Source organism: Euprymna scolopes, chromosome 45, assembly GCF_053919585.1.
Source record: "Euprymna scolopes isolate OS-2025 chromosome 45, ASM5391958v1, whole genome shotgun sequence".
Taxonomy (NCBI): Eukaryota; Metazoa; Mollusca; class Cephalopoda; order Sepiida; family Sepiolidae; genus Euprymna; species Euprymna scolopes.
Genome location: NC_136526.1, coordinates 32864179 through 32890741, shown reverse-complemented (window position 1 = coordinate 32890741; position 26563 = coordinate 32864179). Strand labels below are relative to the sequence as shown.

Genomic DNA, 26563 nt, shown 5'->3' with positions numbered 1-26563 from the left:
AAATGTGAACTTCTCGAGGTTTCCGGATATGCTAAAAACAAATAAAATTGTGAAACTCGATTTGTCACTTTTTGTGCATATGCACGCACGGCGAAACTACTCGCGTGCTCTCACGTAGTTTCTTAGAGTTGCATTTACAGGTACGAGTGCTTTATATTTGGAAAACTACTTATTCACGGAAAATTAAAATGCGATATTCGTTTTCCGCATATCCGAAAACCAGTTAAAATTCATAATTTAAAGAAAAATATTAAGGTGGAAACCAGGTAAGTATTTGCCAAACGAACAAATAAATAAAAGGGCACACGCATACTAACTTACCCGAGCCATTGCCTGTTTCGTCTACGGCATGACACGTCATAGGAAATAGACGGTGTCAGTCATTATGGCGACACTGTCCAATTACGTTACATGATTTTTTGGCGCTTATACAGTTTAGTCAAGATATTAAAAAAAAATGAAAATATTGAAAAAAAGTTATATTGTACTTACTCGTTATAGTTTGAAATTCTCTGAAAAAAGTCACTCAATTTCATCAAGTAGTTTTTATTTTACAGCGAAAAAGTATTTGTTATGATACCGAGCAAAAGGTTCGATTTTTAGGAAGAAAAGCTAATAATAAAGATGGGGAGGGAGTGTCGGCGCTTTAACTGGAGTTATCTCCCTTTGGCGTGTTCAACAAATTTCGTAATGGCTGACTTCAACGCGTTTTCATAAAAACGTGTTTTTCTGCTTGTAAAATAAAAAAAACTACTCGATCAAATTAAATGAATATTTTTCGACCTTCAGTCCAAAACAGATACGAACAATATAACTTTGTTTTCGATATTTTCATTTTTTAATGTCTTGACTAAACTGTACAAGTACCGATTTTTCTTGTGTCAATATTGCGTTTAAATAAAATAAATTGCACTATTCATAAATTGATATTTTCATATAACTTTTTATTTATTTTTATGACTTTTTCATATAAATGAATTTTTTTCACCTAATTACGTTTCACAATTTCTTGTTTGTTTCATTTAATTATGTATAATTTTTTTAATAAAACATTATTGCATCAAAAGCAATATTTTATTGAAAAATTGTACGTAATTAAATCAAATAATAATAATAATAATAATAATAATAATAATAACAATAATAACAATAATAATAACAATAATAATAATTATAATAATAATTATAAGAAGAAGAAGAAGAAGAAGAAGAAGAAGAAGAAGAAGAAGAAGAAACAGTCGTGAACTTTTTAAAAATACATATGATCATTTACGTACTTTTAAAAATATTTTAATACATATGTAAAAAAAACGTATTTTAACTAATAAAGAAATATACGTTAAAAATTCACTAAATGAACATATTTATTTTAAAATGTCATTATGTAAAAAATATTCAATATGTTTTATAATTAATATTTATTTCTCTGAAAATGTGTCTGTAAATAAACATTTAAATAATATGTAATTGCATCATCTATTTTCTATGACGTGGCAATGGTTTGAGTAAGTTAGTATGCGTGAGTGCAAATAAGTGTTAGAAATAAAATAATATTTTGTAATTAACCACAACACAACAAATTAAAAAAAGAAAAATATTGAAATCAAATTATAATGAAAATAATAAAATAATAATTTTCTGCGAACTAGCTTTTACGGTCGCCATCTTAAAATATTGACTTCCACCCGTCAAACTCGTCTCGTCTAGATTAACTCATCTTATAATCGTTTCTTTGTTAAAAACAAATTGCCAAACAAAAAGTAGGTATTTATTAATTTCATTGATTTTGAAGCTCATTTTTTATTACATTATGATTCCCGTTGTTTTAATAGAGAAATGACTCAACATTCCATGATGGCATGTTAACGGAGAAAGAAATCTCTTTAATCGGTTTTTATTTAGTTTTGTCTTTTAAGTTTCTTTTTTGCGTGTGCTTTGAAAATTATTTTATATTGAAAACATTGCAATTACCTAACAGGTAAATACTTTTTGAAGGATCGTCTTTTTAAAAATCTACCAAAAATCAGGTAATTATTCAATCAATACGAAATTTTAAGCGATTATTAAGAGAAGAATGAACTTTATAACAGTGTACTTATTTTTCATACACCCCCCTTGTTTTGAGGGGGGTTTCACATATGCTTAAAATAATCATCTGAAACTGAACAAAACATATTGTGTTGTTGTAAGGGACAAGATTATAGATTTAAAAAAAACTTGTTTGTGTACCTTATTTTGACGTCTGAATATCAGAAATTCAATTGTGTTTAATTATTCCGCTTTTGAGTTTTGAAGTGTGAAATTCGGTGAATATGTTAAGTAAAATAATTCATTTAAGTTAAGCTAAACAACAAAAAAAATTTTAATATTTATACAAAAAAAGCCATTTTAAAATCTTTGATAAATAAATTAACAATTTTTTTAGCGAGCCGAATAATGCATGACCATTATTAAACAGGGCATGCTTTGAATAATCGATACAAAAAAAATCGATAAATATTGTGCCCTTTGTGTTAAAAATAGCATCATTTTTTCGATCCCGTTTGAAAACGTTTGCCGCCTTTCGAGTACGGTGGACCAAATGCGCTGAAATAATTTTTTTTATTCTGCTTTAAATTGGCCCTCCCATTTTGGGGAGCCTGACCCCCCCCCACACACACACACACATACACATTAAAAACCAAATTCATACAAATGGTCATCCATCTGGAACTGGCCAGCCTCAGCGTTAATAATATATTGAAATTTTTGTCACTGAAAAATAAGTTTTTTTTGGCCTGTTTGGTCTTCGGTAGTTTGCTTTTTATCAACTACAAATGTAAACATTGTCTCAAATTGACGCAAAGTAACTGGTTGCCTATATGAATAAGTGGAATTATTTGAAATCCAGGTATTTATATTATAATATTTTTGCATCTTCTCCTAGAAAAACACCCTAAATCTTAGATAGACAAGAAATAAACAAATTAATTCTTTCAAAAACCTCTTTTTTTTAATTATTTATATACGTCTTTTTGTGCAAGACAAAAAATGTCAATTGTTAACTTTTGAGGAAATTTTAACATTTAAAATTTAATTAAAAATATAAAAAGTTTTACATTATTCTGCTTTCCATATGATAAAATTCAGGGTTTTTACTCAGAAATTCCCATAGTCGACCAGAACTTATGCATTTTGGGATCAGTCCAATTTTCAATTTTGTAAATTCTCTCTATTTGGCCAAAAATATACCCCTATTTTCTGAGATGCAACCATAAATCATACTCTACATGAATCCTCAATGTAACTTTCACAGTACCAGGATACCAGGAATCTTGATAAGCAACAACTATATATTCCCCAGTTAATGGTTATTTTTGTCATTTCTATTGTTGTTTTACTGAAAATTCAACTATGCAAACAAAGAAATAAAATGATAATTTTTTACCTTGTTTGCACCTTAACATTTAAAATGATTACTTCTATAGGGTTTAGGGTATGCTGAAAACAAATATCACATTTAAATTTTCTGCAAATAAGTAGTTTTCTGGATATTAAGCAATGTCATTTTTTGTTATTGCTGGTTACCATTTTGGAATGTGCAAGCGCACAAACGCAATCCCGAGAAACTATGCACAAACGTGCATACCAAGATGGCCACCAGCAATAACATAAGGAATGGCATTGCTTAATATCCAGAAAGCTACTTATTTGCAGAAAATTTAAATGTGATATTCGTTTTCAGCATACCCAAAAATCTTTAAAGGTAGTAATTTTAAAGAAAAACGTTTAAGTGGAAACAAGGTAAAAATTTACAAATTGCATCACAATGAAATTCTTTATCAAACTGCCTATTTATTATTATTATTATTATTATTATTATTATTATCCTCAGTTTAAAAAAATGGGTTTGTTTTAGATGCCAAAAAAATTGTCTTGACAATGAATTAAAAAATAAATTCAAGTTCACAATATCTTTTTTATTCAATTATTAGGCGAAAGTACAGAATAGTTAACAAAAACATTTCGTTCCCAATGTTAATGGGCTTCTAAATAATAACGTTATTATTTCAGTATGGTAGCATAAGTGCACGAGTGCCTTTTATTTGTTATATATATGTTGTTCTTTTGGGGGGTTTTACCACTAAAAAACACAATTCTACCTTAGGTACAAGTATGAAGTTTAACACATGTACTTAGTACATTTGTTGTTTTTTTTAACGCTTTTAGTACATGTCTACTAAAAGCGTTAAAAACAACAAAATAGTATTGTTTGGAAATCAAATTTGAAAAACTTGAAAATAATTTTTTTAAATTGACAGACTCAGAGTAAAAAATGACTAGTAAGACAGAAGCAGAAAAACAGTTTTCTATTTTTAAAAGAATACTTCAGTCAGCTCAACGCATTAGCGCTTAACGAGCCATTTTTCTGTAAACAGATTTGAATTTCTATAAAAGATAACATTTTAATGAAATTTCTGCACACTTGATAATTATCAAATATTTACATATTATACATGAAAATAATTCTCAAACTATTATCTATATGAAAATGGATGATATATGGCAACTTATCTCATTAATTTTAAAATATTCTTCATCAACTGTGCTTAGTCGTAACTTTGCTTCCTGTGGTTGTAAAAATATAAATCAAAGTCCAGTAGAGATGGATTTCTATGCTTATATCGCCTGTAAAATTTGAGCCATATCCAATCAAATTTAACCCCATGCATGTGCATCCAAACATCTATATATATAAAACCCAAACGTCTGTGTGTATGTATGTATGTTTGTTTGTAACGCTAAAACTTTTGAAAGACGGAACCAAACTTGACAAATTTTGTATCATATCGAAGCCCCATCACCCGGATGACAAATATCGAAATTTCACGTCAAACAGACCACTAGAAGTTGGTCAACTGATCAGTTATCTTTGAGGGGGCCCCCAAAAAACCTGTCATTATCTATATATATAAAAGACAAATGTTTGTTTGTAACGCTAAAACTTGAGATGAAAGATTCCTCTCCCCTAAGAATAAAACATATGTTCAATATCTGCTTTTGTTTTTTCATTGTATACGGTCCCGAGCAATGCCGGGTAGCCCTGCTAGTAACGTATAAAATGTAAACATTGAAAAAACAGTTTCCCTTTTTGTTGTCATCATTTTTTACTGTTTGTTCATTTTTAACTTGGAGCATAAAAACATTGAACGCATAAAAACATTGAACGCATAAAAGCATTGAACGCATAAAAACATTGAACGCATAAAAACATTGAACGCATAAAAGCATTGAACGCATAAAAGCATTGAACGCATAAAAACATTGAACGCATAAAAACATTGAACGCATAAAAGCATTGAACGCATAAAAGCATTGAACGCATAAAAACATTGAACGCATAAAAACATTGAACGCATAAAAGCATTGAACGCATAAAAGCATTGAACGCATAAAAGCATTGAACGCATAAAAACATTGAACGCATAAAAACATTGAACGCATAAAAACATTGAACGCATAGAAGAAAAATAAATTAACATCATTGGAATGCTTATTTTATTCTCTTTCCATCAATGTAATTCTTTTAAAAATTGACTAACAAATAAAAAGATATGACTTGTTGAAGCACATTAGGTATGTAATATTGATGATGTCCACAAAAATACAGCATACGTTTGTAATGCTAAATAAATATACAGGAAGTAGATACAAAAGTTCTTGCCACCTTAAAATGGAGCCTTAATTGCCAGCCTACCACTATTCACTTCAGGGGCCTATGAATACATGCAACAGAGTGCATACACACATATGGCAGTTGTATGCAAACAACTGAGCCATGTGCAAGATGACATCATCGCGAGAAAGAAGAAAAAATATTATAAAAAGAATATGTGCAGAGAGAGATAATCATGTTAGAGACACATGGGTGACGTCACAGCTAAAATGAGAAGTATTGAGTGGCTGGAGAATGAGGAAATAATGGTCTTTTGTTAAAACTTGAAAGTGAGTTAAATTTCTTTGCCTCAAGAGCCATGTAATTTTATTGTTGACGTTTTTCAAAAACGCTGCAAAATATGGGATATTATGTCCTTATTTTCATTGTAGCTTTCCAGAGGTTGATGCTATAGCATTGAAAGTGGTACCAAATGAAAGCTAATAAAATTTTCTTGCATATGGTAGTAAGATTTTGAAAAACGTCAACAATAAAATTACATGGCTCTTGAGGCAGGCATAGCCAAGGTCCAAGATCACAATAACTGGTATATTTAGCTAATTTAGACCTTGGAGAATGGGAATAATATCAGTTTCCATATGTTTGAAGAAAAAGGTAAATTTTGAAGAGGTCTAACGCCTGGTAGATGAAATGCCACCAGAGTGTTGGATAAAGGGAGCCTTCATGAATGGATTGCCATGCAATGCAAAGGGACTTTTGCAAGCCTCAACCCGAATGGACAAGCTGTCATTGAAAGAGCTGCTTGAGAGAGCTTGTGCCGTGCTGATGGATACCAGAGATGAGGAGGTCGTTGCCGCAGTGCAACCTTGAGAGGCCGCATGTGCATCTACACCACTTCCTACAGCTAGCAAGAACACCAGAAGCGTTAACTGCATCAGATGCGGGGGTTCAAACCATTGGGCTTGTGATGGCCTTTTGTTGTGGTCAACGACCCAGAAGCCTAGCGGACTGTGGTGTCACAGATGTAAAAACCGGGGACACCCTGCTTGCACCTGTCTAGGAAACGGGCTGAGGAGGAAGTTACAGCGCCAGTCTTCTCCCCAGATCGTCATTAAACAAGGTGCTGCCTGCGGTGAGCATATGCGTTAACGGGTATGAGTGCACACACTTGTGGACACGGGTTGTGCCCAGACACTTGTGCGAAAAAAAAATGACAAGAACTCCAGTGCTGACTGTAGGCGGGAGCTCGTTGTCCTCTTGTGTCATCCACATAAGCATCAGTAGCGGGCCTGAAGTAGCCGTGCAAGCTCCGATTATGGACAGGGTGCTACTTGGGTACGATTTCCTCTTAAGAATAGACACAATTGTGCAGCTGGGCTGAGTCGTAGTAGATGGAGCCAGGAACGTGACGTTCTCCCAACGCAAAGAATGTGTTTGCGCGGAACTCACCCTAGATAAGCCTGATTTTCATGCAGAGTTTGACTAGTGCACAAAGTCATGGACTGTGGCTTGGAAGTGGTCAGACGAGCAACTGCCAGAAAATTTGTTCAATAAAGTGCCAGAGTACAAGATTCCCCCGGAGCTCGCATAGAGTATGATAAGGAACTACAAACCTGGATCGACAATGGATGGCTGGTTCCTTATCCTGAGAAGGTATTGGGGCCTCCAAAGTGTTTAATCTGACTAATGGTAGTCGTCCAGCCAAGGAAACAAAAAGTGAGGCCGGTGCTTGAATATAGGGAGTTAAAAAAACATATGGACTCCTTTACGGCCTGTGGAGACATGTGCGTTAATAAATTACGGGAATGGCGGCAAGCAGGGTTTAATGTGTGCGTGCTTGATCTTCGGAAGGGGTACCTCCAAGTGCATGTACACCAGTCACTATGGCCTTATTAGACAGTTCTGTTTAAGGGGAAGAGATACTGCTTAACCCATATGGGGTGCCATCAATTATGCAAACGATTGTTGACACCATTCTGGCTCAGGATAAGCACATAAGGCAGGCAACATCTGCATATATTGATGACGTGTACGTGAATGAAGAGGTTGTATCCATGACGTGTGTAGAGGAGCATGTCCGCAACTTTGGACTTCTCAGTAAGAAGTCAGAGAGACTACAGGTTGGTGCTCGGTTTACAGGTCCAGGGAGAAGACGATGTCCTGCATTGGAAATGGGGAAATGAAGTCCCACACATGCCCCGCGATGTCGTGCGAAGAAACATTTTCTTAGTGCGAAAAATTGGTTGGACACGATCCCTGTGGGCAGCAGGCTTCGGGTTGCAGTGGAGTTCATAAAGAGGAAAGCGTCTGAGGTCACCACTGGATGGGACGATGTGGTACACAATGCCCCTCTCAACACAATGCTGAAGGAAGTCCTCACTTGAGTGCGCAAGGAGGACCCTGCATGGAGCAGATGGTGTGTCGACAGCCGGGACTTGACTGTGTGGGTTGATGCAAGTTCTTTTGCCACGGGTGTATCAATAGTCCATGATGGGGCCATGGTGGAAGATGCCTGCTGGTTATGCCCAGAATGGGACTCCCAGCATATAAACCTGGCAGAGCTTGATGCCGTCAAGTTGAATTTACTTGGCAATCCTTTGGAAGTCGACTACACTGCGGCTGTTAACAGATTCTGCCTGCATCCACAAGTGGATTTTGGACAGTCTTACCGGGAGGGCCAGAATATGAACTAAAGCTATGAACGAGGTGCTCATCCAACAGCAGCTCAATATCATCATGAGGATCAAAGAAGAATTTGTGCTATCAATGGAAATCTCCCTGGTTAGATCCAGGTTGAACAAGGCCGATTGTTTAACAAGAGTTCCCGCAGATGGAGTGACTCTGGTAGAAGAACCATCGAACCCATACAACCGGCCTGCACTGCAGCCACGTGTTCTGCTCAGTTTGATCGAATCAAGCAAGTCCACCACCAAAGTGGACATCCAAGGATCAAGCAAACCTTGTATTTTGCTAAGTTGGATGACCCTGAAGTACAAAAAGCAAACGTTAAAAGAGAGGTTGAGAGCTGCGTGGCTTGCTAATCCATCGACCCAGCATCCGTTCGCTGGGAAAAAAGAAAACTAGACGTAAAGAGCCACTGGAGCCAGCTGGCAATAGATGTTACTCCTCATAATGGCGAGGATTACCTAACGCTCATTAACTGCAGCCCATCTAGGTTTGCAATATGGTGGCCACACCACCGGCAAGATACGGCAGCAGTCATCCATCAGCTAAACAGCATCTTGCTTAAATGTGCCCCCCCCCGATGGAGATACGTACTGACAACAGCACCGCTTTCAACAGAGAACAATTCAGAAACTTTGCTGATGGCTGGGGAGTACATCTGTTGTTCTGATGTGCCTACGTACCGAGTGGGAATGGGATTATTGAGCGGAACCACAGGATTGTCAAAACTATCGCTACCAGAACGGGCTGTACGATGTCTGAAGCAGTTTATTTATACAACGTGACCCCAAAGGATGCTGTATCACCCTCTACAGCACTGGCCAACACATTGTACAGGTATCACGATAGGGTGAAGAGCATAGAAATGAACCCAGTACCGGAGAAGAAAGTAACTGGAGGGAGGCTGGAGAAAGGAGATGTTGTCTGGATCAAGAACCCACGCAGCAAATGTACAACGCAGTATGGACTTGGACACATCACTGAAGTGATCAGCAAGCAGGCAGTGTGTGTCGACGGTGTGCCGCATCACATTAAGGACTCCCGGCCAACAACACGATAACGGTACCCATGAACAACGGGAGCGAACCAGACTTCTGAGTTTGGGACCAGTGGGACATCGCTCTGGTTCACAGCAGCTCCCTCAGAAGGTGACTCTGATATCAGTAGCCTCCCAGCAGAAGCGGTATTCTTCAACCCCCAGTCCGCAGACGAGCTTAAGCGAAGAAGAGGCATGCATTGTTCCCCTTCAGAGAAGTACCCGTCGATGGCGATCACCACCCCATTGCCATTTCTGTGATCATGAGATCATGAGGGAGTGTGATAGACATAGAGAGGACCTACCTCAGAAACGGGCGAGAATCTCTTTGCAGTAGTCTGAAAGACAGAAAACAAAAAAGAGGTCACGTGTAGATCTCTAGCAATCTTGTGTTGTATATGCAAATTAGGTGTACCCGAAACATAAAAAACGAGTTGTTGTGAGGAGTGGAAGAAGCCTAATAGAGAATGTTGACGTGTATTTCGTATTGTGAACAAACTCTATTCGGCTCAACTTGTGACTAGCGAACCTCTGCTTGACGTTTTAGACAAAAAGTTTTGTTGCTTTGCGTTAGACACTTCTGACACAGAGACTGATTTTATGTCTCGTTCATTTGTGCCAAACACAATTTGTCAGCAGCAAATCATAATCTTGCAAATAGATCCAAGAAAATAAAGAATATCTTGGCATTCACTGGTTCCTTTGCGCAAACCTGCTGTTTCATTTTTCATTTCCATACTTTTTAATTCTTTGAAGATGACACTTACACAATTAATCATAGCAATAAACTATCTTGCTCTAGATTTTCATAAACTTCTACCGAAAACAGGTCATCTACTCTTGTTTTACTGGTGTTTTTAGGAAATCTAAAGAAAATTTGAATCACCTCAAGCTTTTTACATATTCACTTTCGTTTGCTGAAACTCATCCGAATTTGATATACGGGTCGTGGACATGATATTCACAATAACCTACTTCACCTTTTTTGCTGTTCTTTTCTCTCGTGTTCAAATCTGTCGAAAAAAAAGTTGTGTATCCTGACTGTTGTCTTAAGTTAAGGAAACAGAAGTCTTACCATATGCGTGCGTGTCGGGCGATAAAGAGAAATTTAAGATGGCGTGTGTGGCTTTATAAGTTGTGGTTTCATGAAATCTCACCACACACATCAAATGGGGAATATAGGCTGTATAAGAGCAGCATGTTGAGAAGTAGGATGGTGACCTTTGACGATTGTTGGATTTCTAGCCACGTGTTTGGAGGACCGCTGTTATGACTTCTCACGACTTGATCAACAAAAGAACACTGACCCTTACAGCAAAAATGACATGCTGCAGGTGATGAGTCTCAGGTGCCTTTCTTTTTTTTACATGGAGGTCAACACTTATCAAGGCCCAGAAGCCACTCGGGGATAAGGGTTATTGTGTGTACAGTAATCAATGGGATAGTTTTGCAGTATTCGTTAGTATTGGAGATTTGATAGAGTGTCATTACTTAGGGAGGGGGGCGGTTCATCAGGAATTTGTTTCTGTTGGACTTGAAGACATCCATGTTGAAGTCGGGAGGGAAACAGGCAAGCAGTAGGGAGTTCCACAGGTGTGCAGTTCTAAGAAAGAAGCTTTGTTCATGGAATCTACGTTTTGATTTATGCACAGATAAAGAGTGGGGAAAGTTATTGAAAGTGGTTTCAGCTAGACAGGTGTTTATCGTGCCTACTTCAGTGAGCAATTTTTATAAATCCTCATATGTCATTTGGTAAGAGAAACTTGAAATTTCGGTGTTACCATGTTTTTTGTATTGTTAACTTATTTTCCTGCAAAAAAAAAAAATTTATTTTGCTGTTATGATTTTCTTTTACCAAGAACACATCTAATCCTAACCCACTAACGAATATTCATTCATTTAAAAAATACTGTTTCTACCATTGTAATTTTATTACCCTGCCCAGTACACAGATACTGCTAAGGAGTATTCCTTCCCTTGGAAACCATTGCTACCTTTCGCTTTCGTTTCATTATTTTGGCACTACAACCACCTCCAAGGATTTAATCTCACAAACTCTCCCTTAATCATCAATTTTCCTTTATGACAGTCAAAAGATTTGTCGCCATGCATTAGTAAACCTGATTTTTATTTTCATACTAGAACACAATTTACTTTTTTTTATTTAGGAAAAACACAAAAATCAGATAAAAACACACCTCCCTTTTTCAGTTACTTAATTTCATCTAAAAACCTGTAAATTTCTTGGAAAGAAAATAACTTATGTTTCTGCATATGATTTTAGTTTTATATTTTAAATTTACCTTAAACAGAAACCTCATAATGATGGCAAGAGAGATATAGCTAAGCTGAATAAAAGGGGCAGTAACTTTGATTGTATTTTTTTATTTCAATCTAGTTTATAGTTAATTTATAGCATTTTTTCTTTATTAAATATCCACTTCTTCCTTCTATGATAAATCACAAAAATACATACAAATATAAGTAAAATCTCCAACTATTCTATTCCATTACTTGCTTTTTACTCACGTGCAAGTCACTCCATCAGTCGGTCGATCAGTCAGTCTGTCACTCTGTCCGTAACACTTGTGTGCTTGGCCTTTTTGGTTAGGATCAAAGGTCTGTTGTTAATAGATGCTGTTCTTAGCTTTTTAAGCTTTTCAAAATCAAAGTGTAGTATCTGCTCTTACTACATGCTATACTTATGTTTGTAACTTTGTGATATAAAGTGGGGGATAACTTTTCTATATTAATTTAATGTAAAATGATCACTCACTTTACAACCAGTCAGTCTCAAAGCCATTCAAATCATTCTCCAGATCATTCAAGTTGTTTTTGAAGGATTCCAGTTATTTTTTAAGCATTCAAATCATTCTTAAGGTCATTCGATTCATCCTAAAGTTCATTAAAGTCATTCTAAGTCATTTGTTTTTTATTTATTTAAGTCATTTCAACCCATTTTTCGGTCATTTTAGTTTATCTTTAAGAATTTCATGTCAATCCTATATTCACGCATTCATTCATTACACAAGAGCAAGCAACTAATGGCTATTGGCCTTGTTTTGTTTTGAAAAAATTCATTAGTTTTATCTTCAGTTTGGAAATTATTTACTCTTAACTTAAAATTAAATGATTTTTAATTATTTTCATATTTGTATTAAATTCTTGTAAAATAAAATGTGATTTTGTTTCTTAAAAATACAAAAAAATGTAAATTTTTTTAATACATTTTTAATAATGATAAATCAGAATGGTCCACGACTTTTTATTGCATTATATCAAAATTATTTGATTTATTTTTACAGAAAATCAAAATTGAAAACCAACCAGCATAGTTTTGTGGTTATTACAGAAAAAAGATTGCTTAATATTCAAACATTTTTTGAATAACAGGTATTTATTTCTATTTTTTTTATTTTCAGTGTTCATTATTTCTTTATGGATTATTTAAATTGCGATTATTGTTGAATTAAATTGTATATTTTTTGTAAGGTATATAACTAAGTTGATAAGGGGCAGTAACTCCGATTATCCTATTCATTTAAATGTAGTTTTTTAAGGTAATTTATAGCATTTATTTCTTTATTAAATATCAACTTCTTCCGTCTCGGAATTAATTACAAAAATATGTAAAAATGAAACTATAATCTCCACCTAATACCTTTCATAATCTGCTCATGTTTTTAATTTAAATTTGATGGCATTCAGTAGTTTTATCTTGAATTTACAAGAAGTAAGTTAATTTCAACTTCAGATTATTGTATGTTTAATTATATTATTTTATATTCAAATTTATAGTTAAATTCTTGTAAAAATATATTACAAAATTATAATGTTTTGAATACATTTTAAGAATAACCATAATTCCTCACATCTTAATGTATTAAATTAAAATTGCTTGATTTATTATTTTTACAAGCTTAATAGAAAATCTGAACTGTATATACCTATAGCCCAAATGCTCAAGCATATTTTCTTAACTTTTAAAGAAACAGACTGATTAATGTTCAAATAGGTCTTGATTGCTTGTATTTGTTAAAATCATTAGTGTCCTTTATGTATATAATGATCATTTTAATTGTATGTGTTTAATGTTTGATTTGTAGATTTTTGTAAAACCAATTAATTTGAACACTGGTAAATATATGAATACTCTGATCATTTGTAACATCCCTAATGTAATATTTGTTTTTGGTGTTAAAAATACAATAAGAAAAAGCTTTAAAAATACATTTTTAACAATGAGAAATCAGAATCTCATGTCTTTTTATTTTATTAAACAAAACTTATTTTATTTATTACTTTTCTCTTGAAAGTAAAATACAAAACTAAACAACTACATATGTTTTCATGTTTCTAAGTCTAAGAAAATGACACATTGTGAAATTTTTTTATTGGAACTACTTATTTTAATCTGTTTCTTTATCCTTACTCTATTATGTTTAGTCGTGTATTTAACGATTTATTTACAGACTAGCCTGGGTGCCCGGGTGTTTAGAAGTGTGTGAAAAAAAAAAGTTGTAGTAGGCAGGTAGGTAGGCTCGAACCCGTGACGTGAAGGCAAAAAAGAAAGTTGAGGTGTGTGTTGAGCAAAAAGGAAAACTGCAAGCGCAAAAAAAATAAAATAATAAGAGTAGTAAGCAGGCTCAAACAAGAAGCGAAAATAAAACAAATGCCCTTATTGATGAGCCTACCATGGTTGTGACATCACGGGCGGTCAAAATAATGTCTTTTATGCAATGTCATTTACGCAAGGTTTGAATGACTTGCAAAAAAAAAAAAGTCAGCAAAAAAACGAACCCTCCCTGTAGAAAAGTGCCCAGTTGAGGGTGAAGGAATTAATGTTTTTGCCAATTTTCCGATATTTGTCATCCAAAGGGCCGAATCCAAAATCAAACTGAAATGAAATGATGCAGAAACTTTTTGGATTTGAAAATATATTCAACATTTAGTGAGTTAACTTTTACTTAGTTGATGTGTTTAAAATATCTTCTTTAAAAATATAAATGCATTAACTTGCATATGAGTGGAGTGGCTGCATTAAGAAGGACAAATTGGTTAGGGGAGCAAGTCAAATGTTAACATCAAAGTTAAGGGTTAGTACAAATTTTGGCATCAGTGAAAAACTGCTAAATAGACATACACAGAAAATTTTGGACAAATATAGTAAAATAGTCCCAAAAATAAAGTGTTTTTATTAGCCCTAAAAGAGCCCAAGAGTTATCGCAAAGTACAGACAAACAAAATTATATAGAAATTAGCTACAACTTTTCAGAAAGTTTTATAAAATAACCAGGGTATCAAATTATTTTAATAAGCACAAAAGCGTTAATTTTAGCCATTGTGTGGCACGATTTTGGGGAAGCTGGGGGCTTCTACATTAATGAACCTTGTGCCTAACTTGTCTGTACTTGTGAGGTGCAGATGTGTTAAGCAGTGAAAATGAGTGCTGTAAATGTCTATTTAGATTACAAACTATCTTGGTGGAAAGTAAATTTAGTGCAACTAGTTGTGACCATGTCGAGTGTTAAGCAAGAGAAAGAGAGAATTTCACATCATTGTTAAATATGATTTGAGAGACTTTGAAAGTTAAAGTCATTACGTTTTAGAGGTATGTTAATTATTATTTGAGAGTCAGATGTATTTTATTTTTGTGTGCTGTTAAATCAACAAGAATAGGAATTGAGTAGTTATATTTGGCTGTACATGCTTGGCTAGTTTAGTTTTGGCCGCATATGAAGGGCCAATTATGTCTTGCTCTGAATGGAAGGTCATGAATGGAATGCCGGTCTAGCCATGAGATTGTGATATGAAAGTGATCTTTAATGATCATGCATACATATGTTTGCATTAATTTAGAAGGACAACGAGCTGAGTGATTGGTAATAAATACAATACATCAAAGTAAAAGGTTACAAGTTAGTGTAAATTATGACATCAGTGGAAATAAATGCTGTAAAATTTTATTTACATTACTTAATACTAATTTTATTTCTCATAAAGTGTTCACCAAAGTAAAAAAAAGAATTTCGCATCATTGTTAAATATGATTTGGAAGGCAAATTTTGAAGGTTGAAGTCTTTAGGTTTTAGCGATATGTTATTTGAGAATCACATCTTGGATTTTATTTTTTGTGTGCTTTAAAATGAACAAGAATAAGAAGGAGTAGTAATATTTAGCTATAGGCTAGTGTAAATCTGGCTGTGAATAGAGGCTTGTTACGTGTAACCATGTATGGAGTTCACCTCTAGGCATGGGATTGTGATATGAAAGTGATCTTTAATGAGCATTCATACATAGGATGGGGCTGTTTGCATTAATTTAAAAAAACAACAAGCCGAGTGATCGGTAATAAAGACACTACACCAGAGTAAAAGGTTAAAAAATTTATGACAGCAGTGAAAATAAATGCTGTCAAATTTTATTAAGATTACATAATACTAATTATATTTCTTAAAAGTTTAAACTTGTTCATGTTAAATTGATTTTATTTTATGTTTTATTGATTCTATTTCATGTTTAATTAGTTCTATTTTATGTTAAATGAGATTATAAGTAGTATGAATTATGGACATTCAGGTCCATAATTCTACTAGCAATTGTTATAGCTTCTAAAAAACTTTCTCATAACTTTAAAAGTAAATTGCTTTCTCCTAATAGAATTAAATTTCATCCATCTAAAAACTTTCTACTACAAACAAGAGGTTATCCTCTAAAGATTCGGTTATTATGTTGGATTTGTGTGCATTTATTTTCTCCACATGTCGAGAATAGAACATGGAATAACTAGTAAATATTCATCTAAGACTCAATTCCATCAGGGAGTTCGTTTTTAAAAATCTGGAAAAATAAATATCCAAAGATCAACACTTGGGGATCACCTGCATTAATGTTTTTATATATGGTCAGCAACAACACTGGATCATTGTTTTGTCTAAGAATGATTTGATTATATGCAATATCTTTAGTAATACTGTAGTAATTAATTTGGATAACATCTTTATACTAGACGTTTATGAATACATTTTTAACATAATTCCTCACACTTGTATTAAAATTATTTGATTTATCACTTTTAGATTTATTTACTAGTAAATCTGAACTGCATGTACCTATCTATAGCCCAAATGTTCAAGCATATTTTTGTAACTTTCAAGAAAACAGACTGCTTAATTTTCAAATAGTTTTTGAATATCAGTTAATTATTTTATTTGTAAAATGTTTAGTGTTTATTTTTTTTAATGATTATTTTAATTGTGTAATTTTTCATTTGTAGATTTTTGTAAGGGCAATTAATTTGGACACCATGACCTTTTTGAATCTTCTGATCAGTTGTAACATCACTAATATAAGATTTATGTTTTAGTGTAAAAATTCAACAAAAATTTTTAAAAATTTTGAAAACACTAATAACAATGAGAAATTATAATACGTCAATTATTTGATTTATTATTTTTGCAGACATCCTCCAGCAAATCTGAACAGGTTATATCTCTTCTTGAAATCCTCAGTCATAGCTTCATCATATTTAAAGAAAACATACTGCTTAATGTTCCAATATAATTTTAAATAACAGGTAATTATATCAATGTTTTAATGATTAGTGTAATTGTGTGAATTTTATTTTTTTGAAATTCAAATTTTCATAAGGTAAATTAATTTGAACACCAGGAACTTTATGAATGTTCTCCTCAGAAATTAATACTGTTCATAATATATTTGAAAATAAAAAGATGAAACCATGACATTTTTTAATAAAATTAAGTAAAACAAATAATTGTTATATTTCTTAATTTTTATATAGAGATTGATACTATCTATTTATTTTTATTTTTAGAAATACTGTTTTCATTTTGAGTATTTTCAAAATGTTTGGAAGATCTTACATTCAATCTTTTTTAGGTGTATCTTGTTGAGCTTGGAAATCTTCCCATTGAACTTTACTGAATTTTATTAAATCTTCATCGTTCATCTATAATATAAATCTCACCTGTCTGTCTGCATGTTTTTATATCTGCCTAAACTTTTGACACAGGTGATGGATTTTCACAAGATCAGTATTGCTTTGAAGCTTGATCCTTCAGATGACAAATATCAAAAAAATGGCCAAGAATATTAATTCTTTCACCCTCAACTGGGCACTTTCCTACAAGAAGGGGTAACTTTTTTGCCGATATTTGCAAAAATAATCCCCTCTTTTCGATTGACTAGCCTTAGTTTAAACCTTTGCAACTTCCGGTTTTGCAATGGCAATGAGGTCATGTGTTTTTTTTTCACATTCTTTTTCTCCTTTGGAGTACGGGTTCTAGCCTGCCTACCTATTATTTTTTTGCTCAACACACACCTCCGGACAATGCTGAAAACCCAGGCTAATTCTTTAGAAAGAAAATCAGAGAAGCCACAATCGTCAATAAGTAGCCCTACTGAGATAGTTTTAACCTCAGCAGGACGACAGTCAGTGTTCTATAATGCTGCATCGACAGGCCATAAAATATGTAAGTCTGCAGTGTCTGTTCTATAAAATCATTCAATCTTCAATATTTCTTCCATAATCATGAAATCTCTATTGTTTTTGATGAAATGAAAATTGAAATAACTACCATTACTTTATATTTCTTCTCCATCATGATATTGCTTTAAAAAATATCAGTGTACTTTAAACTTTGCATTTTTTAATTACTAAATATTTTATTATTCTACAATTTATTTTTGGAAAGAAATTTTTGTTTTATCAACAATGTAATTAATTGATATATATTATCTAGTACATGCAACAATATACAACTTGGCCTTTGGGACAAGATCAAAGTGTAGTATCTGTTCTTCAGATGCTGCACTTCCATTTCTTGTTCTCTGTCAGAGGAGGAGAAATCCTTCACGACTGAGACAATTTTAATTTTTGTTCCTTTTCTCCACGTTAAAAAAACGACCCTGGTGTCTAACTCTGTCCTTTGGGGAGGCATTGTAAATAGGAACAATATACAACTCATTTGTTAACGACAATTATTAATTCATCTGTGAATATTTCAACAATTTCTTCCCCAACATTTTGTATGCATTCCAAAAATGCAGTCAGACACACAAGCTGTCAGTAATGTTTTTAAAGTTTTGTTGTTAGAATTCTTCAAATTTGTAATTGTATTTGTGTAGTATACCACTAAAAATATAGAGTGTTTCGAGGGAAAATACACCTTCCTTCTCGGAATAATCTTTGGGATGTCCTATCTAAAAATAGAGAACAATCCAATTTGAAAACCTCTTATTGTAGCAGGTAATTGAAAATGTAACAAGTGTTCAGAAATATTAGTTTCATATGTGAAATATGTTAATATGTTGCAGACATATTACGGTATGCTTTCTTGATTTATCTCATAAGATATGTCCATAATAGTTTTCATAATTTGCAGAATCAGGTTCACAACAAATTCCACCCTAGATAAATAATACCTAAACTATAGTATTACTTGATAGGTCCAAATTGATCTTTGACAGGCTTTTTAAAGTAGGCAGAGCAAAGATCAAGGACCACGATATTTGATCAACATCGGCTGTTTTTAGTCATTTTTTTGTGCTAAAATCAGTATCAAAATTTTATGCATCAATGGGAAGTCATGTAAGTCAATAACCTAGCCAACTTTTGTTTTATGTGAGTAGTTCAGAGCTTAGTTTCTGGGAAAAAGTCATGCAACAATAATGTATCAATTCAATTAGACAGGTCTCTGTTAATATAGATGATTGTTCAGCTTGCTTGGTGTCTTGGATCCTGAAACTGTTTATTCACTAATTTTCTTCCTCAAGCATAACACACATGCTTAGCTTCCTTAATCCATTCAATAACGGATTGCTATTAGTTCACATTACTAAACTATTGTAGAAATTTTAAATTACAATTGTTTTTACAGAAGTGAAGCATCATATATTTATAACAGATTGCCTAGCAATTATACATGACAAATTTTCATCAAGGGATCATAACTAAGCAGGCCTTACACAATAATCAGTGTAATCATCTGAACAGTTTGCTTTAAGTCCAGCACATTCTCTTGCATAGGAGAACTAAGAATAACAATAGTGCTCTTGACAGTTCTACGTCACCAAGAATAATCATCTAACTAGTTTGATTTTTCCAACTCCAACATGTTCTATTTGGTGGAGAAATATGGCTGCAATACCTCCCCTTTTCATTCTAGTAAATGTCACTAATGAATGTAGTAAATACGACTTTTGTTTAAATGCAAAACTCCATTATTTCACACTTTACTACTTGCAGACAAGGAACATGTATGGAGAGCAAACAGTTACTTTTGTTCATCAAGTATAACTAACACAAATGCCTTAATCCATTCAATAATGGATTGATATTTGTTCACATTACTAAACTATTGTATAAGATTTAAATTACAATCGTTTTTATAGAAGCAAAATATCCTATATTTATTACAGATACCATAGTCATTATACATGATAAAAGCATAACTCTATGCCAATAGGTTTTGTTGGGTTACAATTAGTTGCTGTGAGCACGTAATAAACTTGCAGCATAAATCTATATGTTAAAACAGTATCTTCAGTATTGTAAATGATTTATTTTCAATGGCAATTACACAAAAACTTATTTATATAAAAAAATTATTTTTTTAAACTAAAGCAATATATAATATTAAATGATAATCAACTTGTATGTTTGTATAAATAAAACTAATTTTAATTAAGTAATCAAGTCATAAAAATACAAATATAATAGCTTATGTTTCTTTAATATGTTATTAAAATAAGCAAAAATATTTTTCATCAATAATGATGGTTTATTACATTTTTAACCTTCCACTTAATGTTATTGTTTACAGAGATAAAACTTTAACATAAATTATAGACGTCTTCATTGTTTCTTCAAATTCAGTTTTATTTAGATTTGATTTAAGTAAAAATCATTTTCAAAGAAACACACTTATTTAATACAGGTAAATATATTAACTAATGAAATATATTATGATATGAAAAGGTTAAACAATTCATGAGAAAAGAATTGTCAGATTTATTACATGCATTTTAGATATTTCCATTTTTTTCTGTGAAAAAGATTTTTATTTGGTTATCTTTTATGGCATATAAGAGAAATAGTAATTTATACATTTCTTAGAATTTTCAAACATCATATCTTAAAACATCATCATATTGAAACATTGTTTGCATTGTTGAACTAAAAGAATTGGAAAATTGTGGGATTTATTTCATGCATCAAGAAACATTAGTCAAAAAGTGTTGAAAAATAAAGATAATAAGGAATCATTGCTTCCAACTATAAAATTTTGTAAATTAAAAAAAAAAATGAATTGTTAAATTTTGAAAATCACAAAGAAGCTTTTGTGGATCTTTAGTTCTGGTCCTGGATATGACTTCAAACTATATCCAGTGGTGAGGCCCTAGCTTGCGGGCTTTGGGGAGTGTGGAGCCACCCTTTAATTGCCATCGCTCCAAGGTCCACTGTGACCCAGAGTGATAGTACCTGTTAGGGTCCCAACTATGGGTTAAATAGAAACCCGCTTGAAAACAATATATTCTATTAAAAAAACATTTCTTAAATCTTTGGATTCGGCATTAAATAACCTGAAAAACGTTGATATTCCATAAAAAAGGATATTTAGTTCAATAAATATCTGCTTATATTAAAATAATATAATCAGATATTTATTGAACTAAATACCTTTTTTTATCGAATATCAAATATATAAATATCTGATTATATTAAAATAATATAATCAGATATTTATTGAACTAAATATCCTTTTTTTATCGAATATCAACCCTTTTCAGGTTATTTAATGCCAAATCCAAAGATTTAAGAAAAAATGAATTTGGGGACTTCTTAAAAAATTGTTCATGATTATTTACTTGTGCCTATAGCTCACAATGCAAACATCTATCTCTAATTTATCCATTAAAAAATTACAGTGTATACACTTAAACATCTTAGTATTTTGCAAAGAATATGTCTGAAATTATATTATTTCATGAAAGTTGTCTTTTTTTCATTTTGCAGAATATCCAGCTATCAATACAATGAAAATTGAACAAAATTAAAAGACAGAAAACAAGAGAAATCATATCCTTCTGAACTATACGAATTTTTCTTTTATAAAATAGAATTTTATTAAAATATATGGACAAAATCCTGATAACCAAGTTTGTATTTATACTATTCTTAGGCTTTTTAATAATTATTGCAACTGCATATGAGTAATGGACTCATTGGCACTTTCATAAATGCAGTGAATATTAGAATAATAAAAACTTATACAAAACTTTAATAATGATCTGCAAAAATGGTCGATTTGTAAGAACTAATCATCGCAATACACAAGTATTTATATAATCGAATTGTCAGAATCTAGAGCATACATTTTGTGTATCGTTTACCAGCTCATAGGTCGGCCATTGGTGAACATTTATTACAGTGCCAAATTTGCACTGACGGATACCTGGATGAAATTTTCTTGGTTTTACACAGAGCGTGCTTGAGAATTAACTTAAAAATTCTCAAGGCTGTATACATTAATTTGCGCCAACCATCTCTGTGTAAGCAAAGAGAGTGTACCCATAATTTAGAACTTATGGTTAACCGCTGAGATTGTGTCTCTTTTTTCTCCTATTCCCTGTACATTTTTTTTTTACCCTTGCTATTTAATGTCTTTTAACCACGTTTTTAAACAATATTTTTTCTTCCGCTGCCAACATTAATCTTGAAAAGGGTTGGCTGAAAGACGTCTTGATAGGGTTTTTGTTCTGTCCCACTCCTTATTTATACCTTTTATCTAATTTATGCTTAGGAGAAATATACTTTAGAAGTGTATTTTGGTCTTTTCGAAAGTTTCTTTTTAATGGTTTATGTTTAAACTATAGAAAAAAAAACACCTAGATCTTCAGCAATTAATAATAACACTACGTTCAGTGTTCTTCAAAAGTGATATATATATATATATATATATATAAATGCTCAATAAAAGTCCATTACTTTTGAATATAAAAAAAACCCGAGTATATATATAAATGTATATATATGTGTGTGTGTGTGTGTGTGTGTGTTATCACTTATATTTAAAAACATGCTTTCATTGAAAACCCCAAATGTACAAACATTTACTAAATTTATAAAGTATATATTCATAAATCTGTATTGATTTGAAGTCTAACATATAAATGGTATTCATGTGAAATGTTTTCATGATTATATAAAAATATACATTTTATGTATAACTATATATTCCTCCTACGATTAATGTGCTTTTGTAAGCATATGACTAGTACACGCATGAGCTTTTAATAAATGCAATATTTTAGACATTCAAGTTATTATAAAAAGCACTTCTAATAGGGAAAACTTATTGTGACTTATTGTGGACAATAAAAATGTTAACTTCAAAAAATTATCAATGATAATACACAAATAATTATATATATCTAGATTAAGTTTTAGATATCGATATACATTGTGTTATTTACTTAAATTGTAGATCGATAAATAGTCACTGATTCATCATATATTTTCTGTTTTGCTCGATTTGTAGATTTGAAGTTCATAGATCTAATCATCTGTGTGTACAATTCTTATACACACACACATATATATATATATATATACATTCCCATATATTATCAATTAGATTAAAAAACATATATCCATTTAAACAGGACAAAAATATAAATTATAAATGATCAATAAAATTTCAAATCGATAAAACTTACAGAAATCTTATTTATTCTGTTCACCTAAAAATTAAAAAGTAAGAAAATATAAAGGAACTAATGCAGCTTAAAAAACGTAAATATTTCAACTTTTAAAATGAACACTAAATCAATTACTGGCAAAAAACCTCATTTTTGTGAGATATGTGGTTCGTCCTTTACAAGTAAAAAATATTTAGCCATACATATGCAAACACATACTGAGGAGAAACCATATTCTTGTGAAGTATGTGGCTTTTCTTTTACAAGGAAATACAGCTTGGTCATTCATATGCGAATACATACTGGAGAGAAACCATATTCTTGTGAAGTATGTGGCTCTTCTTTTACAGTTAAGCAGACTATGTTGACACATATGCGAACACATACTGGAGAGAAACCATATTCTTGTGAAGTATGTGGCTCTTCTTTTACACAGAAACAACACATACTGCAACATATGCTAATACATACAGGGGAGAAACCATATTCTTGTGGAGTATGTGGCTCTTCTTTTACACAGAAACAACACTTATTGGAACATATGCGAACACATACTGGAGAGAAACCATATTCTTGTGAACAATGTGGCACTTCTTTTACACATAAACATAATATGTTGCAACATATGCGAACACATACTAAAGAGAAACCATATTCTTGTGAAGTATGTGGCTCTTCTTTTACACAGAAACAACACATGTTGCAGCATATGCTTATACATAGGGGAGAGAAACCATATTCTTGTGAAGTATGTGGCTCTTCTTTTACACAGAAACAACATGTATTGCAACACATGCGAACGCATACTGGAGAGAAACCATATTCTTGTGAAGTATGTTGCTCTTCTTTTACAGGGAAGTACAACTTGGTCGTTCATATGCGAACGCATACTGGAGAGAAACCATATTCTTGTGAAGTATGTGGCTATTGTTTTATGCATAAACAAACTATGTTGCGACATATGCGAAAACATACAGGAGAGAAACCCTATTCTTGTGAAGTATGTAGCTCTTCTTTTACACATCGATATACTATGTTGCAACATATGCGAATACATACTGGAGAGAAACCATATTCTTGTGAAGTATGTGGCTCTTCTTTTACACATAAACATACTATGTTGCAACATATGCGAACACATACTGGGGAGAAAGCATATTCATGTGAATTATGTGGCTCTACTTTTACAAATAAAAAAAAATTAAACATTCATGTTCGCACACATACTGGAGAAAACCCATAGTCTTGTTAATTTTCTTTTATAACAAAATGCAGCTTAGTCATTCTTGTGCAGTTTAAGGCTCTTCTTTTTTATATAAACATAGAATATATGCGAACATATACTGGCAAGAAACCATATTCTTGTAAAGTATGTAACTATTCTTTTACACGTAAGGAGACTATGTTACAACATGTGTGAACATATATTTTAGAAAAACCTTCTTGTCAAGTATGTTGCTTGTCTTTTTCAAGAAAATAAAACATTTTAACACGCAAAAACTTACTGGAAATAAACCATGTTCGTGTGAAGAATGTAGCTCTTCTTTTTCAAGGAAGCACAACTTAGTCATTCATATCTGCACACATGCTAGGGAAAGAAACTTGAATGCCTACTAGACACTGTCCTCGAGTGTCTCAGGTCTCTCTGTACAGTGGTTTGTCAAAACAACCTGGCATGAGGATACTTTTTCCATCCAAGTAAACCCTGACCAAATATTCAAAATCACATAGTATTCGCTGCCCAAATAAGATCTCCTCACTACGGCTACCCCACATTTGCTTTTATGAGGAATGGTGCACCTTCTCTAAGTAGTGTTACTTCAAGTAATAGCACAAAGCTGGATACTCCACCACACTAGCGAAATTCTTGTCCTGGAATCAAGAGACCAAAATGAAAGATATACTACAACATATAAAATGGTTAATTGGGGAGAGGAAAATTATGTTCTCAACTTCTTTATTAACTCAATGTTTGAGAGATAAAGAACTAAAATGGAACATTCGAATATCTATGTATCTCATATAGACTTCAAGTCTTAGTCCCAGGTTGTTGGCCTCTTGATTTCTGAGAACTTTGATTGAAGTAAAATAAAACATAGTGAGAAACCATATTTTTGTGAAATATGTGGTTATTTTACACATAAACGTACTATGTTGCAACATATGCAAACACGTTTCTGAATTTTTGAGATGAAGATTGGTTATTCGTATTAATGTTCATCAGACTATTGTTCTCATCTTGCGAACACATACTGGAGAGAAACCATATTTTTGTGAAATATGTAACTAATGTTTTAGACAGAAACAACATATGTTGAAACATGAAAACTTACGTCACAACATATGCAAAATGAAAGCATATTCTTGTTAAATATCTTTGTCGGCTTTAGTAATTTTTTTGCTATTTAAAATTTTGATTCCAAATGGTGTATTTCAACTAAGTTTTCTGTGATGATATCCTTTATTTATCACTCTATTAAAGATTTTAATTAGCAATTGTTTTAAAACAAGTATGTGTTTTTAGAACGTTGAATACAAGATGGCAAAAAGCAAATTGGCACAATTTTCTTATTTTAATTAGAGTTAGATCGAGAAGCAGCTAAAACATCACGATATCAACGAAGCGTTCGACCCAGAAACAACTACTAAAATCACACCACAATGTTGGTTTAAAATATTTTGTGACGGTGACGAGAGTATTAATGATGACGAGTGTAGTGGTCAGCTTTCTGGGTATTGGCAATTATCAATGAAGAGCTTTAATCGAGGTCAATCCATGCACAACTGTTCGATAACTTGCTTCTGAATCTGACTTAAAGTATATAACAATTTCCATCCACAAGAGAGATTTCAAAATACAAAAAATCCTGATGAATGGGTGCCTCTCCAATTGAATGACAACCAAAAGAAACACTATTATAAAATATTAATGCTGCATGCTCATAGTTATTGTAAACAGCATTTGTTCATTTATAAAGCTTTTCCCTTGTACAGACATACATTTTGTGGTTCTTTCTATCAAACGAATCTAATATTTTGATGCTACTTAGTCTTTACATTGCAACAAAGTCGACCACATATTTTGCAGACAAAACAAAAGCATATTCATTTTACTTATAGTGCACACAAGCCTCAAGTTGTCTCTCCTGTAAATATCTGATGTCTTCATAGATATAATTCTGGCAAGAATTATCGGGGTAACCAATCACAAAAATATAATTTTCAAATTCATAGAATATAATGATGATCATATGTTTTTATCAGCTATTCCTTCTTTTCGCTTTATAGTTTGATTTCTGTGAGGGATTGTCCGACTTAAATGTCTTGTTTCATCCAAAGGTGTTCCGTGCCAACTACATGTCTTCATTTGATTCTGATAATGTTACTTTAATTGCGTTGGACCTGCCAGTGACACTTAGCATTTACGTGTTTTATCAGATAAAAATCATTGCTACAAAGCA

The 26563-nt window shown here is 32.5% G+C and overlaps 1 protein-coding gene across 1 annotated transcript; it reads left to right on the top strand.

Moving 5' to 3' along the window:
* The first annotated feature begins 1476 nt into the window (after positions 1-1476).
* On the top strand, positions 1477-26099 carry LOC145269384 (uncharacterized). The gene is made up of 4 exons (XM_080125069.1): positions 1477-1760; positions 12683-12770; positions 16839-16953; positions 21418-26099. The coding sequence occupies exon 4, from the start codon at positions 23218-23220 to the stop codon at positions 24343-24345; it is 1128 nt and encodes a 375-aa protein (XP_079981195.1). The 5' UTR covers positions 1477-1760; positions 12683-12770; positions 16839-16953; positions 21418-23217; the 3' UTR covers positions 24346-26099.
* The last annotated feature ends 464 nt before the right edge of the window (positions 26100-26563 follow it).

Coding starts and splice junctions, on each gene's coding strand:
- LOC145269384 (XM_080125069.1), top strand. CDS start 23,218: ATGAACACTAAATCAATTACTGGCAAAAAACCTCATTTTTGTGAGATA.